This window comes from Lupinus angustifolius, chromosome LG08 (genome assembly GCF_001865875.1).
Source record: "Lupinus angustifolius cultivar Tanjil chromosome LG08, LupAngTanjil_v1.0, whole genome shotgun sequence".
NCBI classification, from domain to species: Eukaryota; Viridiplantae; Streptophyta; class Magnoliopsida; order Fabales; family Fabaceae; genus Lupinus; species Lupinus angustifolius.
The window spans coordinates 4,475,846-4,490,812 of NC_032016.1; the positions used below are offsets into that span (position 1 = coordinate 4,475,846).

At 34.1% G+C, this 14,967-nt stretch overlaps 2 protein-coding genes across 7 annotated transcripts; both read left to right on the forward strand.

The window, feature by feature from the left end:
* LOC109354790 lies at positions 1–6,154 on the forward strand. Of its 3 annotated transcripts, XM_019597516.1 has the most exons (7): positions 1–121; positions 765–1,004; positions 1,462–2,307; positions 3,504–3,553; positions 3,640–3,941; positions 4,110–4,300; positions 4,633–6,154. In XM_019597516.1, the coding sequence occupies exons 2-7, from the start codon at positions 822–824 to the stop codon at positions 5,890–5,892; spliced, it is 2,832 nt and encodes a 943-aa protein (XP_019453061.1). In that variant the 5' UTR covers positions 1–121; positions 765–821; the 3' UTR covers positions 5,893–6,154. The 3 variants fall into 3 exon arrangements, with proteins under 3 accessions (XP_019453061.1, XP_019453060.1, XP_019453062.1); XM_019597515.1 differs by lacking the exon at positions 1–121 and having other exon boundaries at positions 165–1,004; XM_019597517.1 differs by lacking the exon at positions 1–121 and having other exon boundaries at positions 166–1,004; positions 4,675–6,154.
* On the forward strand, positions 9,898–14,131 carry LOC109354791 (probable serine/threonine-protein kinase PBL26). 4 transcript variants are annotated; one of them, XM_019597521.1, is made up of 7 exons: positions 9,898–10,404; positions 10,869–11,047; positions 11,171–11,360; positions 12,169–12,563; positions 12,976–13,551; positions 13,591–13,649; positions 13,689–14,131. In XM_019597521.1, the coding sequence occupies exons 1-7, from the start codon at positions 10,302–10,304 to the stop codon at positions 13,897–13,899; spliced, it is 1,713 nt and encodes a 570-aa protein (XP_019453066.1). In that variant the 5' UTR covers positions 9,898–10,301; the 3' UTR covers positions 13,900–14,131. The 4 variants fall into 4 exon arrangements, with proteins under 4 accessions (XP_019453066.1, XP_019453065.1, XP_019453064.1 ...); XM_019597520.1 differs by having other exon boundaries at positions 13,591–14,131; XM_019597519.1 differs by having other exon boundaries at positions 9,901–10,404; positions 12,976–13,649.

Sequence of the window (14,967 nt, forward strand, 5' to 3'; positions counted from 1 at the left end):
GTCTCTCACTTATCTCTCTCCTCATAAATGCAAAAATGCTAAATACCAACCAAAATAGAACCACTGCTTATTTTCCAGAAGCAAAAGCAGAAAAGAACCATTTGAAGATTACTGAGTATTGGTAATTTTTCCTTTTCTGCTTTTCCATACTTTTTTTAATTGAAAGCTGTTTTCTTTATATTTGTTTCCATAATCAATTCTGATTCTTATTATCTAACTGCATCACTTACAATTATTATTTACTGATTGTTTATCTTATGCTACTGTTTGGTCTAGCTGAAACTGCAGGATGTTATCTTTTTTTTTTGTTATCTTAGAAGGGATAATGTATTTGAATGTTCTACCATAACATGAATAAAACACTGAAAGATTCTCTTCATGTTTCTTATTTCACTATATTAATATACTGGAGTGATGTGTTTTTAAGAGTCTTCTTATATGGTGGAATTCATTCTATTAGGAAATGGGTTAATGTTTTTTTTTTGTGTATTTACTTTCTCATTTTTATTTAAAGTATACCCTTCTTTTCTGAGCACCCTAATGCTTTTTTTGCTCTTATGTCTTAAGTCTTAACCCATTTGTTATGATGCTTTTTTTCTTCTTCTAGTTGATTGAGTTTGTTTATCTTTTGCATTTCGTTTTTCAGCCTTTCTTATTTGTTACACTATCATCACTTTTAATTCTGTCTCTTTTTTGTTTAAGGTGTTCATTATCTGACTCACACTTAACACATTATGATCTATGTTTAATTTCCTCAATCTTAGTGCTTGAAGTTGAAGCCTAGCATCCAGTAGTGCAAAAGTTATTTTTTCATAAGTTAAATGGGTGGCAGCAAAGTATTTCTAACCTACACGAGGAAGCGGCGATTTCTAAAGAGCTTTATCCATGAGAGTTGTTGTCACAATTCATTTTATGAAAATGTCCACAATTCTCTATCTGCACCAGATAAACAGGAGAATCTAACTGCGAAGAATTCATCGGAAAAACCTAAAGAGGAACCAGTGGTGAGATTTTCAAACTGCAATGTGTAATATCTTTGGTTTTTTTGTGCAACACGTGTCTTGTTTTCTAGGACTATATTTATCAAGGTTTGTCAAGCCCCTTGTAATCCTTAAACTAGTACAAGGGTGATTAATGTATTTTACCAAATACCAACTAACATGGTTTTTATCTCTTCTTTTCTCTCCAAAATGCTTGATGTGTTGACCCCACCTAGTGGGATTAGCTTGGTTATTGTTGCAACATGCTTGATTTAATCGTGTACATTTACACATATGAGGGTAAGGCTGTGTGCACCTACCCTGCTCAAACCCCACCAATGGGAGCCTTGTGCACTAGGCTGCCCATTTTTTCCCTTATTTTCATTTTCATATTTTGGTATGGATTGGTGTAAGTTCTTCATATTTTGAGAGTTCTTGTGAATTTATACCTGTTGGCTTAGTCATTCTTTATATGTCGAAGGATGCTAGTGATGGGGGAAGGCTGTGCAGTGATGGCACAGAACAGCAAGGATGTTCATCATCACTTCCAGCTCAAGAGCATGGCGGACCTCAGACAGGGGAACATGGAGATTATGATGCAACGGAAATGATGGTTAGTAAACAGAAATCAGTTTCAACAAGGTCATGTGAGGACGCCCCTGGCAGGGAGGCTGTGGAAATACCTCCGGTAGAAAAGGCTTCACAGAAAGGATGTGACATTCGGAAAGTTTCACATGCCAGTGAAAGCTCTAGTAATAGATGTGACAATTGTTCTGATAAAAAATGTGATTTCTCATCAGTTGAATTGAATGCTGGGAATGGTTTCAATTTAGTAAGCTCAGAAACATCCATTGCTAGGAAATGCAGCTTTGCATGTGCTGATGGTTCTCCGATTTTGGATAAGCCAAAGGAAGAACTTACTGATTCACTCTTCAAAGATAGTTGTAGGATCTTATCTCCGATGCAGAGCAACTTGACCAGATCATTAGCCACCTTCAATCGATGTTATAAAAGAAAAAGGCGGTTGGATAGGAAGACTGATACAGAAAGCAATGTTTTGCATAAGAAGGGAAATGTGCCATTGTTAACCAGGTGGAGCATGCTTCCAAATGGTAATGCTTGTTCTTGCAATGAATCATCTTGTAAGATTTGTTCTGTTGATAATGTAGAAGATATTCATCATTCAATGGAGCTTGCAAAAAGAGAGAAGCCATTGAATCAAGCCCAAGGTGAAATATCTTGCAGAAATCACTCTGTGGTTATTCTGACAGACCTTAATCAATCAGCTGAGCTTGCAGAAAGTGGGGAGCTTTATCAAGCGCAAGAAGTATGTTTTCTTTCTCGTCTTCTTCGTGATTTCTTACAAGTTATAACTCGTGGTTTGCTGCAGAAATACCTTTTGGCTTTTGTATTATAATTATAATTCTTACATGCTAAATGTCTGTTAGAGTAAATGGGCTTTATGTTTTCTATATTGTCCAAGTCATTATAAATGACTCTAGGCTCATTTCTCAACTGGTGTGTGCCTTTCATACTTAATGCACACCTTCACGCATGCCTAGGAATGAACATCTAGAGCATTAAGTTTGTAAAAATGAACATCCGCGGGTGGTCAAATGTTGGAGTGGACCTTGATATGCTCTTGACTCATATTCTCAATTGATGTGGTATTGGCACTTAACAATGTTTTGGGAGAGAATTCTAATTTAGATAAAAATAAATAAACTTTGTATTGTCATTTTGAGCAGTTTTACAATAATCCCTTTTTCGCATTCAGTACTCTATTCTATGCCCAGTAAAACTTGTTAAATGTCAATCTCTATCAGTGCCTGCTAGGATGTTTTTTGAAGTAGAAATCTGAAAAGAAGAATGTGAATGTATCAATTAGAGTCACGTCATCATTTGTTATTTGATGTAATACCATGAAAAAGTGTTCTCAATGAAAGCACTACATGTGGTTTTTGAGGAAAAAAATAAAATGAGGCTCATTCGCGGTGCGTTGTTTCCTGCACAAAGTTCAGCCAATTAAACAACGTTGATTCATATATTGGATAACACAATTCAAGCATGAGATGGATTCTTTCTGCTTATTCATATTTGAATTTTATGAAGAACATAAGCCACTTTCAAAATGATGTTTTTGATTCTTTATGCACAAGTTCTTGAACTAGTGTATATTGTGGAGCATTATGTTTGAGTTTGGACAACCTATTGTTACAACAAAATGTAGGCTGTCTGTATTTCTTTCTGACCTAAGTAGTTATTCATTGATGATTTTGTGCCTTACCTACTTGGATATATAGGGCTGTGTAGTCTCATTTTTACTTGATAATAACTTTCAAGGGCATATGTAGTTGGAAAGAAATCAGTCAAAAGATAGATAGCTCAGATTGAAGTAAGACAAAAATTAACCTGCTTAGTTTTCACAGACGGTGGTGATTTTTGACCAATTTCGAGTCTTGCACTCAAATCTATCAATTATAGGCCCGATGTCAACTACAATAGTTTTAAATTTTTTGACAGGTGAAAAATGCAGACTCTTCCTCCACTTATGAAGCTGTTTCCAAAATCGGGTATATTTTTGTAGAACTCAATATGCTGTTCGATATCTTTTAAGAAAAAAAAAACATGAATCTGATGGACTTGTTCATTCTAACAGTTTGACTCGCACAAGCGAGCAACTGCATCACGGGGAAGACATGGCAAAAGATGTCTCTCCGAGAGCTGGACAAGAATTACCAAGCCAGAGTTCCTGGGTTGACAAGAAAGCCGAACATCTTCCTAAAGATTGTGAAGGCGTCTCTTCCAATGTCGATTTTAGAGATCCCTGTCTTGCTATCACAATTTCTGATGAGAAATTAGAGGAGTCCCAGCCCTTTGTAGGAGATAACACTCAGAATTTTCCGAGCAATGGTGCAAGGGAAATTAGGGGACACTTGGACCAGCATGTTATCTCTGCAGGTATGATTTGTCATGCAGCCTTAAAGGCTTAAACTTGTTATAGTTTTGTGAATAATGTGTTCCGTCCGTAATCTTGAGTTGCTAGTTATGATTCACATTTCTCATTAAACCCTTAGTTTGCATTTGTACATTTATCTAAGGATCTCATGTAATATTCATGTGGTACAGAAGAGTGCACTGTTGATTTGGAATTGGGTGCTGTCAAGCATCCAGTTTATTCAAAGATGAGAACTGTTAGGGGCTCAATGGACTCAGAAAGCATTAGTTCTGCCATTGCCAAAGATGAAGTTTCTCAACTGGAGTTGTTAGACTCTAAACACGACAGAGTTGGAACATTGCTTTCCACTCACCATACGAAGGTACATAACGATGCCTATGCTTGCCCATCACTCGAAAGATGATGATATTTCTATGTTTAATGAAATGGAAAATTACAAATTTGGGAATGAACATAGTTTTTAATATTTCTAATATAGGAAGAGTTAACCAAGGTCAAATGGTCATTGCTTAACCAAAGCTTAACTGGATTTGTGAAGAGTTACTGAATTGAAATTTTCAAGAAGGGAAGTGAAAAGTTCATGGGTTGCATCCCAAATGTATCACTTCTCATCCTTCTCTGCTTGTTGTATGTGTGTGCTTGTGAATATCCACTTTGTAATTCATGTTTTATGTTGCCTTCTTAAGATGATAGTGTACCCGAGGATATGTGATTCTTGTTCTCTTGAATATCCAGCTGATTTCAGAAGAGAAGGACTTCAGTAATTTTTCCGCAAGTATCACTCAACCTCAGTCGGCTGCTTGCTTGATGTCAGACAAAAGAATGAATCTTCATCAAACTAAACCTAATCAACCAAAACTCATGCCAGACGTTTCTCTTTCTTTGGGTTTATCTTTATCCATGGATCTTAAGATCGGAAGCTGTGAATCCATCAATTGCTTCTCGGTGTTGCCTATGTCAAATTCAACCATGGAAGCCCGAGAATTTTTCCCAGATGGATTACATCAATCTTCACCAATCCAGAGACCATTGCTTCTCACACACAAAATAATGCTAAATGGAGTAAGGAGAGCAAGAGCTTTAAATGAAGTATGCAATTTACAAGAACATTCAAAGCTGTCTCCTCTCATGTGGTCTGAAGAGGAGTTAGATTTTCTTTGGATTGGTGTGAGGAGACATGGTAGGGGCAACTGGGATGCTATGCTAAGGGATCCAAGATTGTGGTTTTCGCCGTTAAGGGTCCCAAGGGACCTTGCTGAGAGGTGGGAGGATGAACAATTAAAACTTTTGAATGATTACGATGTTCCACTTTTCAACTATCCAAAACCAAAAAGTGCGACTTCGGAAGGAAACTGTTACTTTTTAGATCCCAGAGCACCTTTTTGGAGAGAAAGTACAATGGATAAGACCCAGCTTTCACTAGGAGATGTATATTCTTACAAGAAGAGTAGTCACTCGAAGAAACCGCATGCGAAATTCAATTTTCAAACCACTGCGAATCTAGAGAGTCATAGGCCAACTAGTCACTTGAGCATGCCTAGGGAAAATTCTTATTCAAATTATTTACCTTTTAACTGTTTGTCACACAAGAATAATTTGCCTCACTGGCTTAAAGAAGCAGTTTTTGCTCCTCCTGCAAATTCAGTGGAGCCAAATTTATCTGCAGCTGTTTCATTGAGCTCTCATTCAGATATGCTAGGAACTGCAGAGCATTCCTTTTATGCTAGTAAGCCATGTTTTCTGAATCAAAATAGGTCAGGTGGTCCAAGAACAAAAGACCTACATATGTCAAATGGTCCTGAATACTCAACCTATTCAAGAAGAAAATACAGGATGGTGAAAGTTAACAAGTCCCTAGAGCATAATGTCAAAAAAGCACATGACTTGATCATTATTGATAGTGATGCATCTTCTGAAGAGACCATATCTGATGATCATCTTGCCAGGTTGTAGCTATGTAAAATGCATTTGATGTTGATAAAACTACTCAAGGTTTGTTTGCGAGTTAAGTTTTAAAGGGGAAGAGAAAAGAAATGCTTCAGATCTCATAAGTGTATTTCATGGCTCATAATTATCATCTTTTCTTTTCCTTCCAAAATTCAACTCGTAAACAAATCTTTAATGACTTGAGTTATAGGAAGGTTGTACTTGAATATTGTATAGTTTTGTAGATTAGTGCTATGATGAGAATTGTTGAATGAAAATGTTTATTTTACATCCCAGTTGAATTTTTCTTAGCTTGCAAATACTTAACAATTTTGAGGGGGAAAAGAGAGGAAATCCACAATTTGAAGGAGAAAAGGAATAGGAAATTATTAATAGAGTTTATGTTGCGAAAGGGGTTACTCATGGATGCTGTAAAAGTTGTTTTACATGGCGGCATTATGTCATTAATGTATTAACAAATATTGATTCTAATGATATTTCCCTGACTTATGTCCCAATAATTCTGTTAATAATTCAGACCCTAAGGTGAATGAGAATGTGAGCAAAATCATACAACATCCACAAATACAATACAAAATTCATAGACCATAATCTGATACCCTAAATATCAAATGTTACCCCCCATTTATTGGATACTGAAACATAACCCACAAATACAAGAATTGGGATAAGCAATATATCTATCTGCCATAATCCTCATAACTTCCCAAAGAGGGTAATAGTTTTTTAAACAAAAATATCATACATCACATGGTTTGCTCAAACGTTGATGCTTCAAATCTACAGGCAGCGTTGTGCCACCCAAGACGCGGAGACAATAATGGTTCATTCATCAGCTTTAACACGAAAAAACTAACCAGAAAGCAAAGAACTTTGATTTGCTTAATTGACATCCTTTGGCCTAACTTCTATTCCTTCAATAACGAGACCGTTCTTCGCATGACCACTCTTTATCTCCATAACACTCATCTGTACTTCTTCATCTTCTAGGCCTGAATTGAAGAAATTCCCCATCTCAATCTCTAACCATCCATCGCTTCTCACATTTGGAAGTTGAAAGCCCTGCATCCTCTCACGCATTTCCCTTATCCATTCATCGCCAAAGTATATCAGTTCGTCTTCTGGATATGGGGTTAAACAGACATTCTTGTTACTACTTTGGCCACCAAATGTATCTATGGATAATTCCACGCATTTTTCCTCTTATTATATTATGTCTTTCAATATAATCACATCAAAAACAAGTTATTTAAGTTTTTTTTTGTCACATTGAGGGTATCACATCATGCGAGTAAGAAACTAATTTCTTTCAGATTTCGTGACTATTCCTCTCAATAAGTATCGCTCACATGAATCAAATCTTGACTTTAGAGATCCAGCAGACTACTAAACCAATGTATTGTTGGTAGAAGTTATCTAAGTTGGAACCAAACAAACCCATCCACTGAAAAGTCTACTTACTTGTTGCAAAAAAGTGTTTGTGCTAATTTGACTGTCTAAAATATAAGTAATAATTATGTATGGGAAAAATAATATTATTTTTATAATAAAAAATCAAATGTTTAATTATGACAAATTGATGATGTTACTTGATTCTTAAATAAGTTTTAGATTTGTATAGAGTTAAGGATGAAAGTAAAAAAATAGATATAATTTAATTTGTGCAGACTGACATACAGTTGTTGGATTTTTTTATTATATTTTATGATTTTTTTCCTTTTTTATTCCCTTTTCTTAGCATCCAAGTTAAGTGTAAAGACTAGCACGTGTTTGGATTTGATGAGTTGGGCTTGATAATATTTCATCACTTCAATTTTTTAAAGGTTTAAGTAATGTTATTAATATTCTTACCAAAAGCTATTAGACTATTTATATAATATATGGTGATTCCATAATTAACCAGGTTGAATTATATGTTATAATCAAATAGTAAATTTATAAATATAAATATTATTATTTACGATATTTAACAAAATTATAAGGTTCAAAGTTTGAATAATTGATATGTTGTTTTAAAAATTATGAAATTTGTTCCCGCAATCTATTGTTACTATAATAAATTTATAAATATTATTATTTACAATATTTAACTGTATTATAAAAAATTATAAGGTTCAAAGTTTGAATAATTGATACGGTGTTTTGAAAAATATGAAATTTGTTCCAAGCAATCTAATTTCTACTGTTACTATAATATATTGTTTGATCAATTTAAATTTATGTTTCTTTATTTTAACCATTTTAATTATATATCTAGTATAATTGTCATTACAAACCGGTATGAAATTTGATCCATAACTTTTTGACTAAATCAACTAGTACAATATGATATTGATGAATCAATGAGGTGAGTATCCTTACCATAGGGAATTGGGAATCCTAGATTTAAAACTTGAAACATAGATAAATAGCATAATTTTTTACTAATTTCTTATAAACATATTACTTGCTTTTGTTTTTTGGTATAATTAAGGATATATCCTCAAAAAAATTTTGTGATTGTCCCTTATAATAAGTATCGTTTTCAAGATTTGAACTTTTGACATTTTGATTTATTTGGAGATCGAGTGAAACTTACACCATTAGACAAACACATTTGTATATTGTACGCTAATTAAAAATTGTAAAATAATGCATATTTTACTAAAATACTAGTGTTTACTTCTCATATACTTTCTATAATTAAGAGAGAAATATGATGTAAACATGATTATGTATTAAACAAGGGTATATATTATTAAAAAGGACATATAATGAAACATGAAAGATTTAGAACGGTGTATAAATTTAAACACTTACAATTTATCATCTATCATTTATTTAAATTATTTTTTGAAGAGTCAATAATAGTTAAATATTAATGGTAGATAAACATAGGTAATTACTAATGAATTAAGTATTATTCAACCCTTACAAAAATATTGTGACCATAATTACTAAGGCCAACTTCCATTACTTCACACATGCTTCCATAAATTGGTATTTGTTTCCTTAGTTCTCATCTCATATTTCCAACCACGCACCATAATCCTGGGGGATTGTCTTGCATTTGTATTGCCTCAACAAATTTCGAGTCCAAACGTACATTTTTATAAACTGGCCTCCAAAAATACCAATGGTGACAGTAACGAAACCCATGTCCATTGATCATTTTGAACACAAGAAAAAGTTGCATACTTCATCCCATGCATTTCAAACCAGCATACAGACTCAGCAACTTCTTCAAACCTGTTCAAATGTTGTACACAAAGTCGCAACATTGCTTCACAAGGAATACAAGGATGAGGGTTGTCATACAGAGAAAAAAATTACAAAATGAAAAAGTGTTGGCTAGAATTTGTGTTTTTCTTGTCTATATGTCTTAATGTTATAATAAAAAAAATAGAATTGAATTTGATTTGCAATATGGAAAACAAAACAACACAATTGTCAGTTATAGCCACCATCACTTTATCACCACCGATTTATGTTTATAAATTAATTTCAATTTCATATGTCAAATGCATCCTAGAAAAATTACATCCATCCTACGAAAGTTTTTTTTGTATAACTAAGAATATCTTCTTATTCTATATATAAGAAATGAATTTATTTTAGGGTGTATGATTGCTCCATCTATCATAGGAATATAACTTTAGACATTTTGATTTATCTGAGAAGAATTAATTGGATATTAAATCACTAGACTAATGTCTTATTGATACGAGAGTTGATTGAACCTTGTAAATGTACATATAATTAAACTAAAGAGGCAAGTGTAATTGCCTAAATATAAATTACATGCAAATCAATTTTATCTGTTGAATTCTGTGATTCAAAGATGCTATAGAAAGATAACTATTAGTGAACATCATAACCATATACATGTAAACAATGGTGTAAGCTAGCCAAATATATCCTTAATTAACCAAAGTAAATGGCTGGATGAAATGCATATATGGCCTAGAATAAAATAATCACATCAAACTAATTTCAATCCAAAATCTAGAATTTGACTTCCACATTTTATGGTATACATCTTAAAGGGTACACCTAATAATTAAGTCCATTCAATCCTCTCACATTTTTCTCTCCAATGGAAAAAGTCACCATTTTTTTCCTTTGTCACAAACATGGGTTCCTCTTCTTTTGATCTTATTCTAGTTCCATTTTTATAGATTTTGTTCCCCTCACAAGGGGTCCTTCAATTTCATTTGGGGGACCCTCAATGCTACAATCATTACACCACCTTTGAGCTAGCAAAATCTAATTTAATTAATATAACCAAAGTGGTTTACACGTTGAGACAAATTTTGCTGGCATTGATGTTGCATGAAAATATTGTTTACAAAGGAAGGTTTATAGATATATTTTGTAGTTCCTTAACCAGAAGGAATTAATCCTTCTTGGAGGTTGGTTTTTTGAGATTTGGAAGCATGAATTGCTTACCATGTTTTACATCTCAGAAAAGCAAGAAAAGCAATAGCAAGAGGGAGCATGGAACTACACCACCAGAAAATGTTATGGCAAACGCACCAGGTAACTTACCATATGGTATTATATACACATGAATTATATGTTTGTATAAAATGAAATTTTTTTTGGTATAATTCATGTGTAATGTTTGTTAAGATAGATTAAATAAGTCATAAGAAGTGTCCTTGTGTAACACTCCATACATTTTGAATGAAGCATGGAAGATTAAAATGGTCCTTACCAAATACAAGGATGACACGCACAAATTGAGAAATGATCCAAATTTTACTTTGCTTGATGTCATTTGTATGCATGTGAAGGGTCATTCGAATCTCGGATGGAGCAGTTAGAAAAGTTTCATTTTTTATTAACAAAAAATATGTAAGGAGTGAAAGAATAGAATGGATTAATTTTAGTATGATAAGCTTGTAATTTGTAAATTGTGATATTGTAATTGCTAGCAATATCATTTTTGACAAATTTGCATGACTAAAAAATGTTGTGATCTTTGTTATATTGACATGCAGATGTGAAGAAACCAAGGCCAGATGAACCAAACCATGGTTTTGACCCTGCAAATATTAATGCACAAAACTACAATTTTCGTGAGCTAGCAACTGCAACAAAGAATTTCAGACAGGAATGCCTAATGGGTGAAGAGGGCTTTGGCAAAGTCTACAAGGGGGTCATTCCTTCAACCGGAAAGGTTCATTTTTTAACTCGGAAGTGTTCAAAAATAGACCCTAAACAATTTCTTTATGTTTTTGTTTTTCTCACATTTTATTCATTGGGGCCTCGTGCACTTGGCTGCCTTTTGTATTTTGTCTAGGCGGTGGCCGTGAAACAACTTGACCGAAATGGTATGCAAGGTTGCAAGGATTTTCTGGCTGAGGTTTGGGCGTTAAGTCTCTTGCACCATGAAAATCTGGTCAATCTCATTGGCTATTGTGCTGATGGGGATCAACGTCTTTTGGTTTATGAATTCATTCAAGCGATTCCTCTAGAAGTCCGTCTTTTTGGTACTTACCATTTCCCTTTATATATTTGTTTTTGCCTTTTGAAGTATGTAGAGACCATAGGCCATTAAACATGTGTTAACTTTTTTTTGGAAAGTAAGGGTATCCTTTATGGGTAACAAAGTATTCTCTTTCGGGTTGTGTGGTTGCCCATTAAGCCATTCTAATAAGTGTCGCTCACAAGAATTAAATTTTCGACCTTGTAGCCTATCTGGGGTTCCAGTAAAACCATACACCACTAGACCAATGCCTTGTTTATAGAGCTTTTTACAATGTACTAATTCATTGGTAGTGTGATGGAATAAAATATATGTTTCTGTTTTATGTCATTTATAAATAGAATAGAATATGATTAGAATCATTAAATGACTAAAAAGTGTTGATATGCTTACTCCACTGAAAGAGTGAAACCAAGGACTTTTTCCATCGTGTTCTGTCTACATGTGAAGTGCTACTGTTGAATTGTATATGATAGGGAATGTTTAACCAAAACATGTGAAATGTGAATAGTATATGTAAATTATAGCAAATGTTTAACCAAGACATGTGAAATGTGAATATATATGTAAATTACTTAACAATACTTACTTCAGTAAGAGATGGAAGCATGAGAAGTATAAAACACATTATGATGATCTACACGTCTCGAAATGGATTAGTCTTCAGCTATCTTTTAGGATACATGCTTGGTGCACATAAAAAAGAATGAGAAGTATTAACCATGGAAGTATATTATCTCTTAGTTTTGTTATGAGCATCTCCTTTTAGTGGTTTCAATCTTAAATATAGAACTTGTGTGTTTTTGTTGCAGAGAAAAAAGACAATGAACCTCCACTAGATTGGTACAACAGAATGAAAGTAGCATCTGTTGCTGCTAAAGGAGTTGAGTACTTGCATGACAGTGTCAATCCCCCAGTTATATATAGGGACTTGAAAGCCTCAAACATTTTACTAGATGAGAATATGAATGTAAAACTAAGTGATTTTGGAATGGCCAAGTTTGCTGGTGCAGATAATAAGATGACCCCTTCACCTGCAAGAATTATGGGCACATATGGTCATTGTGCTCCGGAGTACGTAAGAACAGGTCAAGTCACCATTAAAGCAGATGTATACAGTTTCGGAGTTGTCTTGCTAGAGCTTATAACCGGACGGCGAGCAGTTGATACCACAAGACCAAATGATGAACAAAACCTTGTTTCATGGGTAAATTATATCATTCTCTATTTGATATTTTTATTGTTCTTCACTAGTTTGAGAATGATAAGCATGTTTGGATTATAGTTTCCACACAAAACTCAGTTTCTGTTCGCAAACTTGAGTTTCATTAAGATTGAGTCTCAAACTATGGATTTAGTAGAGGTAGAACAAAGTTACTATTTTGTTAAGCAAAACCATTGTTTCTCAAACTATAATCCAAATACCCTATCTATTTTCACACCATTTCTACACTTCAATATGGTGTACAAATATTTGGCTAAAAGTATATTTGTTCAACTTAACCATATAGTACTTAGGTGTTGGCAAAAAATAACCACATATAAAATATCACAATGCTATCAACTTCATTGGTATATTTTTTCCTTAATGTTACATATTTACTTTTGTGGCTGAGCAGGCACAACCCTTATTCAGGGATCCAAAAAGGTTTCCCGATATGGCAGATCCTCTACTTAATAAACAGTTTCCAGAAAAGGATCTCAATCAAGTTGTTGCAATAGCAGCAATGTGCTTACAAGAGGAACCAGAAGCTCGTCCTTTGATGAGTGATGTTGTGACTGCTTTGAGCTTTCTTTCCATAGTTCCTCCTACAGATGCTATTCCACCTTCTATCCCATCTGCTACCTCAGTCTCTAAGCATAGTGAAGGTGCAAGTGAGAGTGAGAGTGAGAGTGAGAGTGTGAGTGAAAGTGGAAGCGAATATGAAAGTGGAAGCGAAGTAGAAGATGGTAAGGAGAGCCGCAGAAGATATAGTTCAAAGAAGGAGTCTTCCAAGTATAAGGGTGGAGCAAGTTCAAAATACCAAGAAAGTGATGTATCGGATGTCGAAGATACCATGCGAAGCAAGGAGTTTTTCTCCAAATCAAGCCACAAAAGCAGCGCGGAATCAAGGAATGGAACAATCACTTCGGAATCAGAAGATGGAAGTGCTTCTCTCAACAACAAAAGCAGTAGGAAATCAAATAGAAAATTGAGCCAAAGGAGCAGCAAGGAATCTTCTAAAAGAGAGTTAAGCCAAAAGAGTAGCAAAAAAGCTTCTGCCAAGGATTTAAGCCATAAGAGCAGCAGAAAATCTTCCAACAAAGATTTAAGCTCAAAGAGCAGCAGAAAATCTTCTGCCGGAGTTTTAAGCCGCAATAGCACTAAGAGCAGTGTGGAATCAAATGATGGAGGTGATTTGTTTGGGCATAGCAACAGCAAAATATCACAAAGGAACATATCTTTTGGCCTTACAAGCAGTGGAAGTGTTCATTCAGATAACAACAACAGCAAAAGGAGAGAAGAGGAAATAGGAAATATGCATTATCATGCTAGGATCTGATGGGAGAAGTGTTCATTATACACAATAAAATCATCAATATCAAGCTCTGGTTGCAAACTGCATGCAATACTTTGACATGCTGCTTTATAATTTTCTGTTAAAGTCTGATTGTTTATACATGATCAATTTGGTTGAGAGATACAAGGAGTGTAAGATAAATCATATATGTGGAATTATACTCAGAATTGAAACTTGAAAATTCAACATCATTTATATCTATTGCTTTTGTTTATAGGCTTCTTGTATATTTTATTTATCTCCCTTTGGTGCAAGAACTATAGTGAAGATAACCTTGAAGTTCCGTAGGGAAACTCTTAGACCTATATTGGAAGAGTGATCCCTATTTTTTTATTTTATTATGGCAATTCTAATGTTATCAATATTGTTACATGTGTGTCATGGAAAAGAATCATCTTCAGTAATGGAAAGACAAGTTATTGATTTTACCTTTACATTTAAGAATAAAAATGTCATTATATTACATCTAAAAGATAAAATTGTCATATCATAAAATGTTGCATTTGTTTTTTATGTTCCCTCTTGTGATGGAGAGAATCTTGAGCCATGTGTCATGAAGCTTTTGAGTGAGTAAGGTTGGTTATGAATTGAATGGGCTTAATTCATTGCTGTGATTATTATATTATGGTCACAATAACATGGATTTTGTGGTTATTTGTGCCTAGTCCTATAATGTTACCAAAAATAATAATTTAAGCATGGATGAAAGATGTTGAAGAGACTTCTTATTTTCCCATTGGAATTTCTAGTTTGATCAAGTCATGGGACACACTTATCTTTTACCACTATATATAAGCCAAATTTGGTATTCCCCATAGTGAGATTTTAACTAAGCTACTAGGGAATTGGGATACTTCTAAGCATTACCAACATCTTAAGTAAAACATAGTACCTTTAGGACGGTCATAGAGTTCAGCCAAAGCATCATCCAATAAAACTGTTCTGTGACAGCTAGTGAATGAATAGTAGTATAGCCTATTAAATTAATTATACATTATGACAAGGTTGTTGCTGAACAAGACATCCAACTTTGTTACTGCAGATTGATTT